This window comes from Mixophyes fleayi, chromosome 4, assembly GCF_038048845.1.
Source record: "Mixophyes fleayi isolate aMixFle1 chromosome 4, aMixFle1.hap1, whole genome shotgun sequence".
NCBI classification, from domain to species: Eukaryota; Metazoa; Chordata; class Amphibia; order Anura; family Limnodynastidae; genus Mixophyes; species Mixophyes fleayi.
In genome coordinates, this window is record NC_134405.1 from 210,356,426 (window position 1) to 210,372,301 (window position 15,876).

At 39.8% G+C, this 15,876-nt stretch overlaps 1 protein-coding gene across 1 annotated transcript in view; it reads left to right on the plus strand.

The window, feature by feature from the left end:
* The window catches only part of UTP20 (UTP20 small subunit processome component), a 128,256-nt gene that overhangs the window by 89,669 nt on the left and 22,711 nt on the right, over positions 1-15,876 (plus strand). The window contains exons 43-56 of the mRNA XM_075209252.1: positions 528-684; positions 849-947; positions 1,638-1,805; positions 2,040-2,206; positions 2,773-2,920; positions 3,779-3,895; positions 5,051-5,221; positions 6,321-6,449; positions 7,039-7,149; positions 8,312-8,391; positions 14,473-14,542; positions 14,737-14,919; positions 15,040-15,171; positions 15,254-15,386. Of these exons, the coding sequence (XP_075065353.1) occupies positions 528-684; positions 849-947; positions 1,638-1,805; positions 2,040-2,206; positions 2,773-2,920; positions 3,779-3,895; positions 5,051-5,221; positions 6,321-6,449; positions 7,039-7,149; positions 8,312-8,391; positions 14,473-14,542; positions 14,737-14,919; positions 15,040-15,171; positions 15,254-15,386 (1,865 nt within the window). The remainder of the gene's footprint in view (positions 1-527; positions 685-848; positions 948-1,637; positions 1,806-2,039; positions 2,207-2,772; positions 2,921-3,778; positions 3,896-5,050; positions 5,222-6,320; positions 6,450-7,038; positions 7,150-8,311; positions 8,392-14,472; positions 14,543-14,736; positions 14,920-15,039; positions 15,172-15,253; positions 15,387-15,876) is intronic.

Consider the following 15,876-nt stretch of genomic DNA (forward strand, 5'->3'; position numbering starts at 1 on the left):
CATTCATGTCACCCCTAGCAATATTTTTTTCTTAACTGTGGAAGGTAACTACAATTAACTTGGCCAATTTGACTAAATTGACCAACCATTACATTGTATACATGCTCATCATGCCTGATTAACATCCCATCTGACTGGATGTGATTAGCTATGGCAGAAAGTTGGTTAAAGCAATGAGTCTGCACCTCACTTGCATTCCTATTGCTGAACAGCAGCTTAAGTACAATTTGGTCACATGTGTTATTCAGCTGTTGTACTGAACAATTGGATCAGAACGCCTGTGATCAGACTATGGGTTAATTATGTTTTTGCTTTTTTAGATGGAAAACAACTTGTCCAATTGTTTATAATAAGAACATTGTAGATGTATAATAAAATTGCTTATTATTTTTCTGTAAAGGGAGAGGAGTTATCAGTGACTTCTTTTCTTGTGCAATATACATTCTGGTCCTGATGAAAACCATTCTGTTACTTTTAAAGAAATGTGGGATTTGACTAGTATTTCCTTTTACTTTTTGCCATTTCAGCATCCTGTTAAAGGTCTGTGTTCTCCTGCGAAACAGATTCCAGGAAGTCCGAGACATTGCAAGAAATACTCTAATTAAAATTCTAGAAACACTTGGGCCTCGATACCTACACTATATAGTAAAAGAGATGAAAACTGTCTTAGTTAAAGGATACCAGGTAATTTCCAGCAAATGAATACTCCTACCAGATTGCCAGAAATAATGTAATTACAGTTTTAAATTTATACTTGGTATGTTTTTATTTCATTCATACTATTTTCTGCTTTTGTAACTGTATTTCTTCTTTTTTTTTGTTTTTTTTTTTAAAAAAAAAAAAACTAGGTTCATGTACTAACATTTACTGTGAATCTACTGCTGAAAGGCCTTATTGGAAACCTGAAGAGCGGAGACTTGGACAGCTGTATTGAAACACTAATTCAGGTATATAAAATCAGCACTGACTCTCAAACATAAAGTCATATGTTCCTGTAATAGTGGCAGAGAGGGATGTCCAGATTTTATTGTTTTGTGCTTACATATTGTTTAAATAACAATTCCTCAAAGGAGCACAGCAGAATGTGCATATATCTTTAAGATGCTGTATTTTACCTGTTACCTTTTCAGCACAGATATTTACAAACAATGTTAACATTTTGACACTTGTCTTTAGACATGTACTGCTTGCATATGGAAAAACAGTAATTTTGTATGTATGGGGGGGGAGGGGGTGACCCACATGAAAGAATAGTTTGGATGAATTGGGTGTGTTCTGGGCAGATTGGGGGCATGGCCAGTTTTGTGTACTGGAAGTTTGGTTAGGTTGTCAGACTGGGTACATGTCCTGTTTTCTCCAACTTCAAACTATTAAATGCATGTTTCAATATAATTATACACACACTTGTGGTGATTGTGTCATTTTAAACTACATTATTTGTGAAATGACATATTTTAAGATAAACAGAAAATTTATTGTAAAACCATTGTACCTATGATGCTCTCTTTTGGGATACAGGAAAATGTATATAGTATGTAGAATATAAAATGTAAAAAAGGAGTTTTAAGATCCTCATTAATTTGTAGAAATAAAATAACACAAAACATTTTAATAATTGTATTTTCTGTTGCATGAAGATTTTCAATCATGAGCTGTTTGGGGACATCGCAGAGGAAAAAGAAGTTAAAGGGATAGTCTCTAAAGTCATGGAGGCTCGAAGCAGCAAAAGCTATGATTCGTACGAACTCCTTGCTCAATTTATTGGAAGAGACCAGGTTGTGCAGTTGATCCTTCCCTTGAAAGAGGTGAGCTGTGTGCAGCTGTCAGAGCATGCTGTGGGTTGTTTAGTTCAACAACAGATTAGAAGCCATACATATCTGCTATAGCTTGAAGTTAGAACACTTTAGTTCTCTGATACTTTGTGAAAACCAATGTGAGCAAATACAGCAGTGACGTGAAAGCTCACATTTTAAATTTCATAGTTGAGATATTTGCACTTATACTTTTAAGTAAATGTTTCTGTTACCATTAATTTGCAGGTTTTGGAGAAGACCACAAGTTTAAAGCTAGCCCGAAAAGTGCACGAAGCTCTACGCAGAATTGTTTTTGGTTTGATAGCCAACAAAGACATGACGGCAGAGTCCATCCTTTTACTCAGTTATGGCCTCATCAGTGAAAATCTTCCACTCCTAACAGAGAAAGAAAAGTATGTTTTATTAAATTCACAAAAAAAACCCCAATGTGGGTGTATGGATTTTTGTTTTATTCAGAGGTGTATTTGTCACCACAGTGTTCAGGCACTTATACGACAGGAGCCTGACATCACAAATATGTGATTTTTAAATATTTAGATGTCTAGATTGTCTAATGTTGATCTAGCCCCTTCCACTTCAAACTTGCCTACACATGGGCATGCAGATTTTTACTGGAATACTCTGTGTGGCTCTTTACATTCTAATGCCCTGATTGGCTATAGGTTATTCTAACATCACTTCATCTCTTGCTCTTCTATGTGCACCCTGTTTTGATGGCTGAATGATGGATTTGTAAGCGGCAACTGACTTGATTGGGCATGGCTCCTGTCCAGTTAGCTGTTGCATACATGACATATCCATGGATTTGAGAGGTTGAATCTCCAACCCATCTGCGCAGATAGGTTGCGGAAGTAGGAACTGTCAGCACAGCTAGACAGGGAGCCATGATAATTGTAAGGGTTCTGTTATTTTGCTTCTAATATTATAGAAGTATAAATGTTGACATTCTTCCTTTTAGAAATAAAGACTCAGAAATGCTTCCTCTAGATCCACGCCTTCAACCAAAGAGCTGTTTGTTAATTCACGCTCAGCTGCCGCGTGGCGGCAGGAAAGCTGCCGTCAGCACCAAGACCAACATGCATATTCTCGTAGACACTGGACTGAAGGTTCGAAATAACCGTTTTATAATCTCATTTCTAGACTTTCCCTTAGCTTGGGTTGTTGCACCACACCACACCCCACACACAAACGTCCAATTTAGCCAGTATACGATGGCATGCCATGCCTCCTCTTCTCCTTTTATTGTAGATCTTTCAAATTCCATTCACTTACATTTCCACACCACCACTTCTAATTGAGCTCCACATAAGAGGAAGGAACTATTGTCACTTTAACTTTAGATCTATTACAAGATTAAAAATAAATATTTTGCTATACTTTCACATCTAGAACATTAGCATTTGTTCTGTACAAAGAAAACCTTTCTGACTGATAATGCATACTGTTTTCATCTGAATGGGGGAGGTGTAATAGAGTTTAGTTGACATGATCATTCATCTCGAAATCTGCGTATAGTGACCTGGTTTTTCATATGAGTGAATGGAACACAGAAAGTAAACTTTCTCAATGTAACTACTCTCAGCTGACTTAGTTTACCGCATTGCAGGGCTCTGCAATAAGTACATTTGTAGCACCTCTTGCTTGTAAACATTTGTTGTGTTGTAGTGTGCAGCAATTCCTGCTGCAACCAGGTGGCCATAAATGTTCTTAACAAAGCATAATTGTGACTTGGTGGTTACACTGAATAAATGCTACAGCTTCAGTTTGTTAGCTTGCCATCTGATCTAGTAAAACGTGCTCAAAACCATGATGTATTCCAAACAGCATATTTCAGAAAAATACAGTACACTCCTCTGATGCTTTTAAATGTAATTTTGAAATGTCTATGTTTATATATTCTATTGTGCACTAGTCATTTAAATTCCGTTTTTGTACAACTCCATGTCTCTGTTCCTGTGATACAGCTGTTGCACATGAGTTTGAAAAAATCCAAAGTGAACTCCTCCGAGGAGCATGCCTTGGAAATGCTGGATCCCTTTGTGCAGATGCTCATTGGTTGCCTGCAATCCATGGATGTAAAGGTTAGGAATACTACCACTGTGATATCTACATGTATCCCATGTATGCTGTACATGTAGCATCAGGGGCAAAGCAGGCTTTCTAAAGGGGGAGGATTTCAAATGCTTAATTGTTGAACCGCGGAAGTAGGGAGATTAGGGGGGTGGGGGTGGATTGACACTGGGCATCAGCAGGCAGCCATAAATGCATGCCTGCTACTTCTCTTCTGTTTATACCTTATATATGTATATTTCTCATATGTATCCAGGTATCTGTTTTATATCTATCGTCTATTTGTTATTTATCATTTATATTTCATTATACTATACTGCATCTCCTCTATAAAAGCTTATCAATGGTTATATATGTATATAATACACCTGTGAACTCCTTTCCCAAACTGTTTATGTAGACAATATAACAAACACGGACACGGGCGCTGTGACACACACATTGCCTTTTACCAAAAGTTAGATATAGTAAAAGCAGTTCCCTTAAAAGAAGGGGGAATTGGTACCCCTAAAGGTGTAAGTGCAGTAAAATTTAAAATTAATCAATATAATACCATTTATTGAAACATGTACAAGCTCAACAATGTAACCATAATCCTTTTATCACTAGGACACCTGAATTGTAATTTCTTTAATGTAGGAATAATTATTGCATTGTTGGATTTTATCATACATGTTCTAATAAATGTTGCTATACTGATTTATGGTAATAGTATAATTTAAGCAGAGCCATATCCCCTACATACTGTATATAGTGTGTATGTGCATATGTATGGTGTGTGTGTGTGTGTGTGTGTGTGTGTGTGTGTATAATTTTCATCTGTAAGATTGTAATAGTCTCATGAATTTCACACGACTTTAAACATATATCAGTAACATTTTTACAACTTCACTAGCACGGCATTCATTAACAGCTCATATTATCTTTTATTGATAGTCTCTAAAGTGACATCACTTCATGGGAATACAGTATATTCAGCAATAATGAAGCCATGCCATCAAATACTGAAATTTTGTTGTTTTATAGCATTGAATTTTCATTCATTTTGTGCCTTGATAAACTGTAGGTATTACACAAACAGCTGTACACTGGTGTTTTCTTTACCGATTCCGTCTCTGAATGAAATCCCTTCTTTGTTGACTGTATTTCACCTGGTTTCTTTTCAGGTCATCACTGGAGCATTGCAATCCCTCATCTGGATGCTGAAGTTTCCTTTGCCTTCTCTTGAGAAAAACACAGAGCAGATGATTAAACTGCTTTTCCTATTGCTAAAAGACTATGCAAAAGCAGGAGCAGCCAAAGGGCAGAATTTTCATCTGGTGGTCAGTTGTTTCAAGGTAAGAAATGTGTAATTATAAACCAATGCAGAACAACGCTGCCTATCTCACATACCTGTAACAGGATGGGGCTTCTTTTGCTTCGCTGTCAGGGTTTTCAGATTGTTCTTGGTTGTGTTTGCCATCAGTAGCCTGCCATTACTGAAGACTCCTACTGGTGCTTCTTGCCCACCTGGCACTCACCAAATGTAAGTGTCAAGTGTGCACATATGTGATGCCCACAGTTGTATGAGAATAGTTGCTGCCACCACCAGACTCTTGCATCGGAACCCGAAGCTATTTACTTCTGGGTGGTGTGTGTAGCTGCTGCAGAACCTCTTTGCTGGGTACTTGATCCTCCTGATGATTTACTTTAGATCAGGACTGCTTGTTAGTTGGCAGAGCGTTGACTCAAAAGTGCTGGGTTCAACACAGGACAGTGAGAAAGTGGATGAGAATGTTGGCTCTTGTCTATAGGGGTCACATGAATACATCAGGTAGAGACATCTTGCAGGAATAGAGCAAGATCCTCAGGGATAGTAGTGTTTATGTTGCATCTCAAGAGCTGTTAATGGGGAACATCTATTTAAATGTAGTGTATATAAACACACACTTACTGTATATAAAGTGCAGCTGGTTAAAGGGACAGGGGTCATCTTGCATAGTTTATATATAAATTAATGTTTTTTTTATATAAATTAATGTGTGGGCAGCATTATTGTTTATACATTATATAAATCAGGGCTGACTAACTTAAGGACCTTACCTGACACTCAATCAGTAGAGAGTAGACAGTGGTACTTGTCAATAATATGTAGTTGTTTTGCGGCCCTGTTCATGTTGATGTATACTATTGCTTACATTATTTGTAATTTTAGAATGCAGACATAAAAACAGTATTCCAAATTAATGAGATTGCTCCTCAAGGTCCCTTAGCACATGTTTCATTTAATCTGCAGTAGTTACGATGGCTCTAAAACTTTATTCTTGTACCCCCTAGTTTCTCTGGTTGAACAACTCCATTCTTTCAAAAACTGCCACTTGATGCAATGACAAACATTATTTAATTGTTAGTTATTATCTGGCTTACTTCTACTATATAGTGCTGTTTTCTTTGCAGTGTGTTACCATACTGGTACGAAACTTGAAGGGAACCATTACTGAGAAACAGTTGCAAGTATTACTGGGATATGCTGAGGAGGATCTTTATGATTCATCACGGCAGGCTACAGCTTTTGGTTTGTTGAAGGTAAATATAAAAGGACTCTTTAAGTGTACATTTATTTAATAGTAAATGCTGGTTAAATGTCATGTTTTAGAATCCAATATCTGGTGAGAAATTGCATTTGTGTCTTTGTATGGATGATTTGTGTGTGCTAAATAGCTGCTAGTACAGGCACTTGCATCTACAGTAGCTGCTACAGCACTTGCATTTGGTTTAGCTGCCCGTACATGAGCAAATCAGACTGCTTGACCAAAGTGCTGAACAGCCTGTTCTATCAATTACAGATCTGGCACATTTTCCACCTGCCCTGATAAACATCTGAATGTTCCTGATCAGATTATTTTGTTTTTTCGTCCATACTGACTCTGATTTTCAGATAAAAAAGTTGGCCTGGCACATATAAATCTATAAAATGTATTTTAAGCCCGATGCAGTAACATCTCTTCTCATGTAGTTTCTTCTTTTTGTAAGGGTGGAAAAGGAGTAACTCATTTGTTAAAGGAGAATAGATATTTATGAGTGGATTTGCTACCAAACATGTATTTAAATTTCGTCAAATATGGCATGCTTGAATGATTAATAATAAAATATTCTGTTTTATCTAATCTTAAAGGCTATTGTATCTAGAAAGCTGCTTGTTCCGGAGATGGACGAGGTGATGCAGAAAGTAGCAAAATTATCAGTCACTGCTCAGAGTGACCCAGTTAGAGTTCAGTGTCGTCAGGTGAGTGTAAACCAAACTGTCTCAAGAACTGTATTGCCAAATCAATGCCGGTACTGAAAATCTCTTCAGTAATTTTTAATATTACTATTATATAGCCAGCTACCCAAAGATTAATGGTCCAAGCCCCACTGGTTTAATGATGAAGTCAAAGTAATTTTTGAGAGGAGTATATATATACATATAGATATCAAAATGTATATTGTCACACTGTGTAGTAAATAGTAACATTGATAGTAACAAAATTGCATAGTCTTATCTTTGCTATAGAGCACCAAATATACATTTCTGCAAATGATCAATGGTTTTTAATGTTTTATTTAATCTAAAGAGGTTCACATTGAAACCGTAGTATTGCAGATCATATTCGCCATTAAATAATGGTCATTGATGATGATGATAAAATTAATTGAATAATTGAGCTAGTCACCATTGTTGTACACTAAAGTTCTCAGAATTAATAGAATTACTATAAACAATGGGCTGGTGTTTGTTTTCTGCTTTGCTCTGTGTAATATCTTACATTAATTCTAATTTGGATGAGTCTTTCATAGCCAGTTTTTTTGGTTTCTACCCTCGCATGTGTACTTTGAAATAATCTCCAGTAAGGATGCCTTATGGTGCATGTTATATGGCCATCTACTGTAGATGCATAAAATGTGTGGCAATTTATTTATTTTTTTGGTGTGTTCCTCTTAAAATGTTAACTGATATACTTATGTTCATTAGTGTTAACATCTAGTGTCAGTGTAATATATTTTTTCTGATTAAGCTTCACTGATGGCTTTTTTACAGCCATACCAGAGAAATTCAATCAATATTAAAGATGATGTGTTAAGTACTGCCACCGGTAAATCACAGTGAATGGTCTCTAAAACAGTTGAGAGGGATGTAGAACACAATTTGATTACAGAAGAAACTGAATTATCTAACCAACTGTTTCCCAGAACCAATTACCAATGAAATGTGGCCCTCACGGGGTACGGGGGGCGGCGGGTGGCTCACATTGGGGGCCTCACGGGGGAATGGAGGCGCCCTTAGCCCAGGGGCCTCCATTCCCTTAATCCGGCCCTGAATGTGCAGACTGATCTTTAGTAAAATAACATGTTTATTTTAGTTGTTTCAATAACATGTCTTGTAACGTATGCTTCAATTGTCTCTCCAGATATACCTGAAGTATTTGCTTGACTACCCACTTGGTGAAAAACTAAGACAGAATTTGGAGTTTATAATTGCACAACTAAAGTAAGAAAGTAATTGAATTTCCCTTTGCACAGCTGAGTGTTTGTGTATCAGACATCTTTTACAGTGTAAAATGAAAAGTTATGATTACTCCAAGCAGATTAATTGTTATTTATGCAAAGTTTTCGTTACAGAAGGAATATCTATTTTTCCAAGTGAATTCTATATTGTTGTTTTTAACCTTGTTTTTAAAAAATGTATTAATATCAATTTACAATGTATATTTTGAAAAATGTACATGTTATACTCTTATCTGAAAGCCTGTTATCCTGAAATTTTAGAAAGCCAGAAAGGAAATTATTGCTGCTTGTCAGTGATAATGTCATATACTCAAAGTGATCAGCAAGTGCCTCTTCCTACAGTTACTACAAAGAGCGCTAAACACTTTGCTATAAAGAAACAAAGCCTTTATATATAGTTTACAGTAACCAGACCTAATTTCATAGTGTGTTTGTTTTGCACAGAATAACTTCTTTTCTCCTTCTACCCAAGCAAATGTTATTATTTTTGGGGGGCATAAGGGAGGTTTTTTTTGTACCATATTGAAATTACTTTTTATTTTATATCCAGTAGCTAGGTAACATATTAGACTAATTCCCCAGAGTAGGGATTCCAAATATGTGTACTTTTAATTGAAATGGTAGTGCATTATAGGGACCGAAAAAAATATTTTTTTAGCCTCTTTGCACCATATATAATTTCTCTATCCTCCATTGGGGTACACGGAGGTGCCTATTTTGCCTGCCCCCCTCTCCCAACGTTCTTATGCCCTCCTATCAGCCGGGCACAGTCGCCACAGGCTGTGTCCGTCCGTCCTGATCTCACAGCCAGTAGACTGTAGACACTGCGTGAGAAGGGGGATGGCAGCGGGTAAGTGAAACCCTCTCCCAGCAGCACAATGCTGGGAGAGGGGGGGTAGTAAATTGCAGTTTATCCCCTGAGTCAGGCTGCTTCTTACTTGGAGCAGTCATTTAAAAAAAAAAAAATCTATTTTTAGCTTAGGGGACTGGGTCAAGCTAGGGTAACTAAGATAGCGAGCCCGGCTAGGCACTGGATTGGTTGAGGGGGTTGTTCTGTTGGACACTTGCCAATCCAGTGCTGGGCCCTGGGGGAGAGGTGTGTTCCTCTATTGCACTTCCTCCTTGGTGGTCTCTCACTCCTTTGTGTGCAGACACAAGAATAGACAGCCATTTTATAGCTCCAGCCTCTCCCCTTTTCTGTCTTGAGTCCTGTAAGGTAAAGGTTTGGGGGTTGTTATTTTCAAAAGTTTGTCTTTTACTCTGTGGGGCTATTTAGCTGTATTGCAGGCTCACTTTCTGTTCAGATTTGTGTGCTTCTTGTCATCTATATTGTGTTTTGTTCACTGTTTTGTGTGTGTTTTGTCCCATCTGTTAACATGTCAGATAAGGGAAAATCTATGTTGAATTTCACCAGTGCTGTCTGCCATGTTAAGTTACCATGAGGACAGTCAGGCACACATGCTCTGTGCGCAGCCTGTCAGCCCTCAGAGAGCATACTGTGTGAAACAGCTGCTAGTGCAGATACGGCAGAACCTGTCTGGGCTCGGTCTCTTTCCAATACGGTGGCTGAACTTGCTCAGTTGGTGCTGTCACAGGCTGTGGCCGCTCCATCTTCTAATTCCGCTTCCACTGTAGCAAATGACATGGGTTTTGGTTCGCTAAGTCAGGGTTTGAACGTTTCTACCCCGGTGGAGTCTGTCGAACCAGCTTGGGTACAGGGACTTGCATCTTCTGTACAGGGTTTGGTTTTGGTTTCTTCCTCTTTAGAAAGGATGTTGCATTCTGCACCGTTGCTGCACTGTCTTCCTCACGTAAGCGTAAGAGCGTGGCGGCACCCCTTCATGGAAATGAGTCAGATTCTGACTGTTGTTCCCAGGAGGAGGTTGAATTAGCGTTGGATTCTGACATGGTGCTCCTTTGGTGTTGGAGGCGGTCCATTCTGATCGTCAGAGTGTAGAGGAATTAATACAAGCTGTGCGTCAGGTACTTGATTTTCCTGAGGAAGAGGTTCTTGACACTGCAGAGGCTTCTCTTTTTGTGCGCCAGAAAAAGAAATCTTTCTCTTTCCCGGCTTCTTCCCAAGTGGAAGATTTGTTGCCAGAGCCTTGGGCTTCCCCAGATAGGAAGTTCCAAGTATCTCGGCTACTGCAGTCATGCTATCCTACTGCAGTCGTGTTATCCCTTTCTAACTAAATGGAAGAAGCCTCCACGTGTGGATGCTGCTGTTGCAAGGTTAGCCAAGGTAACTACTATTCCTCTTCCTAATGCAGCCACTCTTAAGGATGGTACAGACCATAATGTTGAGGCCGTCCTTAAGTCCATTTTCGTGGCAGCAGGTGCCTCTGTGAGGGCTGCTTTGGCATCTGCGTGGGTTAGCAAAGTTGTAGAACGCTGGTCAGAACAGCTGTCTGAAGGTTTGTTGGCAGGCAAGCCGTCCTCTGAACTGCTTCCATTAGTGGAGCAAATTCAGAGTTGGACAGATTATTTAGGAGAGGCAGCTATGGACGCGGAACTGATTGGGGCACGTCTTTCTGCCTCTAAGTCCTGGGAGGCTGATGTGTAGTCTAAAAAGGTTCTTGAGACAATACCTTTTTCTGGAGCTGTTTTGTTTGGACCCCAGCTTATCAGTCAAGCAACAGGAGGAAAGAGCACTTTTCTACCTGTTAATGCTCCCAAAGAAAGATTGTCCAGATTCCGGTACTTTCGGTCTTCAGGAAGGTTTCAGGGTCAATATTCCTCGGGCCAATCTTCTAGGGGCTAGTCATCCATCCCCAGGGGTTGTTTACAGCGTGGGCGCCAGGTCGGGTATGCTTGACGTCCAGCAACGAAGCCTGCAGACAAGCAGTCCGCATGACAGGCATTTTGCTCCTCTGCAGTTGCCAGTGGTGGGAGCCCGTCTTCTCTTGTTCAGGGATGGGTGGATTCAGTCTACCACCGATGTCTGGGCTCGGGGTGTGGTGGACCCAGGGATACAAGATCGATCTGCTCAGTCTTCCTCCCAGGCGGTTCTTTTCCACAGGGCTTCCCACTTGTCCACGAAAACGTATGGCTTTACGAGAAGAGATCCAATCACTCCTCTCTTCCGGAGTGATTATTCCACTGCCAAATTTTCAAAGAGGTTTGGGTTTTTAGTCCAACCTTTTTCTCGTGCCAAAACCAGATGGCTCATTCAGACCCATTCTGAATCTGAAATCATTGAACACCCAGGTCAAAGTGCCCAGGTTCAAGATGGAGTCTTTGGGCTCAGTCATTCACGGCATGGAACAAGGAGAATGCATGGTGGCTCTAGACATCAAAGATGCCTATCTCCATGTGCCTATCTGGAAAGGTCATCAGTCCCTTTGGAGGTTTGCGGTTTGATCAGAGCACTTCCAATTTCAGGCTATTCCCTTTGGTCTGGCCACGGCCCCACATATCTTCACCAAGATCATGGCGGTCATGGCTGCTCTGCTAAGGTCCAAGGGGATTACAATCATACCTTACCTAGGCGATCTTCTTTTAATGGCAGATTAAGAAGTGCTACAGTCGCATATCCAAGTAGTAATCCAGATCCTAGAATCACGATTGGATTCTCAACTTCAAGAAGTCCAAGTTAATACCATCCCAGCGAATGATCTTTTTGGGTCTTTTATTCCACACCCGACAACGATGGTTGTTCTTACCCCAGGATAAGATTCTAGCCTTGCAGAAGATGGTGAAATCTCTGTTGGCGTCATGGCAGCCTTCGGTACATTTCGCCATGAGACTTCTGGGCAAGATGGTATCGACTTTCGAGGCGGTCCAGTTTGCTCAGTTTCATGCACGGCAGTTCCAGTTGGAATTTCTGCCGCAATGAAACAAATCCCATCTGAATCTGGTGGAGCAGTTATTCTGCCTGTCTCCGCAGATGCGTCAGTCGTTTCTTTGGTGGTTACACAAACAGAATCTCGCATGGGGACGCAAATTCTCAATTTGGAATTGGACTTTAATCACAACGGATGCCAGCTTTTGAGGTTGGGGGGGGGGGCGTCTTTCAGGGTCTTTAGACTCAGATGGAATCCAAGATTCCAATCAGTGTCTTGGAACTGCAAGCAGTGTTTCATGCTCTTATGAGCGTGCAACACTTGCTGCAGGGAAGGCCAGTGAAGATTCAGACAGACAATGCCACGACAGTGGCATACCTCAATCATCAGGGTGGCACCAAGAGTCCCTTGGCCATGCGGGAGAGACACAAGATATTTCAGTGGGCTGAGGCTCACGTTCCGGCATTCCTGGCCATCTTTATTCCCGGAATAGAAAATTGGGAAGCAGATTTCCTAAGCAGGCAGACTCTGCATGAATGGTCCCTCCATCCAGAGGTGTTTCGTCTGTTGGTGGAACAACCCAGTGGCTGTTGAAGCCATGATCGTGAGAGCTAAGGGTTTTTCTGAACATGTGGTGCAAACCATGCTTCGGGCTCGTAAACCAGGTTCTGCAAAAATCTATCAACGGGTCTGGATGACATATATTGGCTGGTGTGAAAAGAAGGGATATCCTACTTCTTTTCGCTTGGCCAGGTTCCTTAGGTTCTCGCAGGACGGGTTGGATGCAGGTTTGCACCTTAGTTCTCTTAGGGGTCAGGTGTCGGCTCTTTTGGTCTTCTTTCAAAGAAGACTTGCTGTCATACCTGATGTGCAAACTCCATGTACAACCTCCATATGTTTCTCCGGTAGCACCATGGGATTTGAATTTTGTGTTGAATGCTTTACAGCATTCGCCTTTTGAACCTTTGAATACAGTGGAATTCAAATTTCTGACCTGGAAGACGGTTTTCCTTTTGGCCATATCTACGGCATGCAGAGTTTCAAAGCTTGCTGCTTTATCTTGCCAGTCTCCTCCTCTTGTTTTTCATGAAGACAGGGCAGTTATTCGAACCAAGCCTCTTTCCTTCTTAAGGTTGTGTCTAGATTTTATGTCATTCTATAGCTGATGACCAAGGTGAACTCCCCTGGCCATGCTACAGTCCCATGTTTGGGAAACGGTCCAGGTGTTCGAGTCTCACGGTTGGACTATCAACTTCAGGGAATCAAACCTTACTTCTTCCCAGCAGGATGATCTATCTGTAACTTCTGTTCAACACCTGGTAGCAATGTGTGTTCTTACCAGAGGACAGGATCCTCTCACTCAAGGGACTGGTGAAGTCCCTGTTAGCTCACAGACAGGTGTCTATTCAACTGTGCATATGAAGGTCTCCACCATCAAAGTGGTACAGTTTGCACAGTTCCCTTCGAAGGTGTTTCCACTTTAGTTGATTTCAAAGTGGAACAAGTAACAGTCTCTTGACCAAGCTGACTTTGTGTCTGGAGGTGTGTGTCTTGCTCCGCTGGTGGCTGAAAGGAGACAACCTCAATAAGGGTTGCCTGTTTACTATCAGTGACTGATCATTGGTTACTACAGATGCCAGTCTTTGAGGATGGGAGACAGTGGTGCTTCAGCACCAGTTCCAGGGTATTTGGACTCAGGAGGAGTCCAAACTACCGATAAGTGTGCGATGGGTGCAGCTTTATAAAAACATCAAGTGACACATGTTCACGTAAAAGATCAGATAAACTGGTGCTATAACCATATGCTCTGTGGTTACAAACTGTTTTATTGAGCGGCTTAGAAATGGTTTTTGTTGTTAAAAGTGAAAAATTGCCATGTGTAAATTGATAAAAATGAACACCATTACAGTTGATTTGCGTAGAACTCCAAAGGGAAGTCTTCCTTTTATGCAAGAAGTTAAGTGGTAATTAGAGTACATATCCTGTGTTTGTTATTACAGTGCAAACATATGAAACATGGAAAGGTGTGAATAATGGTAGCATTGTTTACTGCTGCGCAAATAACATTTTCTATTGATATGGACATCTGTAGCTAATGCTTTCAGCCACAAGGAAAGTAGACATTCAGCAGCATGATTTCTTGAATCTATTCAAAGATAATGAACAATAAAGTTTGTCATTGATGCTGTAAAGATATAACAGCAATGTATTTATCCCACTATAAACATGTTTATTTGCATCACAGTATTAAGCATTAACACAAATCTTTCTTCTTGACATAGCTATGAATATGAAACTGGACGAGATTCTACTTTGGAAATGATTGCTTTTCTGTTCCAGACATTCCCACAAGTAAGAACTGGCTTTTGTTGTATTTCAAGTATGTTGAAGTGACTTATTTATAAGAAATCCCTATTGTTCACATAAATAATGTCAAACATTTTTCACCTGCAAATATTAGATGCATTAGGATGTAGCCTTTGCAATCACAATATAATTATTTATTTTGCTTAATATATCAAAATGTGTTCTTTCTCCCCCACTAGGCAATACTTAACCAATACTGCGGTCTAATGTTTGTACCACTTGCTTTGCAAATGGTGAATGATGATTCTACAAAGTGTAAAAAAATGGCTGCCCTTGCAGCGAAATCTCTCCTTGGGAAAGTCAATGAACAGCAAAAGGACTTGATGTTCTCATTGGTTACCCAGTGGCTAAACAATGAAAAGGTAATTAGCCAATACCCCCACACTGTTATATTATCTTCCGTTACTTCACACTGGTACTGTACTGCATTTTAATCGGCATGTGTAGTATTGATGTGTAAAGGTGTTTTTGTTGCTTTTCAGTCTGTTCACAAGAGGTTGGGTGCCTTGACCTGTGGTTTGTTTGTTGAAGTTGAAAGAGTTGAATTTGAGCGGAGACTTGCAGGTACTCTTCTGATAATTGAAAGAGATATTGACCCCATTCACTTTGAAGATGTGAGTATCTTAATGTCTACTGATTTTCTAAAAGATAAACATGTTTTACGGCACAACATTGATTTTCTATTTTTATTTCCAGTTAAAAGAGGAGTCCGAAGAGAAGGCAGCTGACAGATTGCTATTCAGTTTACTTACCCTGATTACTAAGCTGATCAAGGAGTGTAATGTAATGGAGCTGCCAAAATACAGAGAGAGCATGAATAAAATATGTGGTATGAATTCTTCCCTACTCTAGTTTTACAGGGGAATAACAAAATCCTTGTTCATTAGTTATAATTTGTTATATAATAAGGTATAACTGTTTAAGAATCAAAACAATTGTAAACATTGCAACAACCCCTGTTAGTGTAGAAAATGCTATTTTGTGTTCATCTGTCTGCAACATGGAATAGAAAAGTGAATTTCTGTTGCCTGGCCTATGTAACATAAAGATAGTCAGTTACACTACTGTACATAGGCAGTACTAAGACAGTAATGATGACTTATATAATGTTTTCATTATGCAGTTATTATTGCAACTTAAATGCATCAAACTTGTTGCATGTAAAATTGTATCCCCAGTTCAGGCATCTGAGGGACACAGACATTACTCTGGGGTTTAGCTCTACCAACACAAATTAAGAATAGAATTTATCCTATGCTTGCTTAACCCCTCCTAATGCCAGACAGTATTAGTCCACAGACACAGAAGGTTCTGCTCGA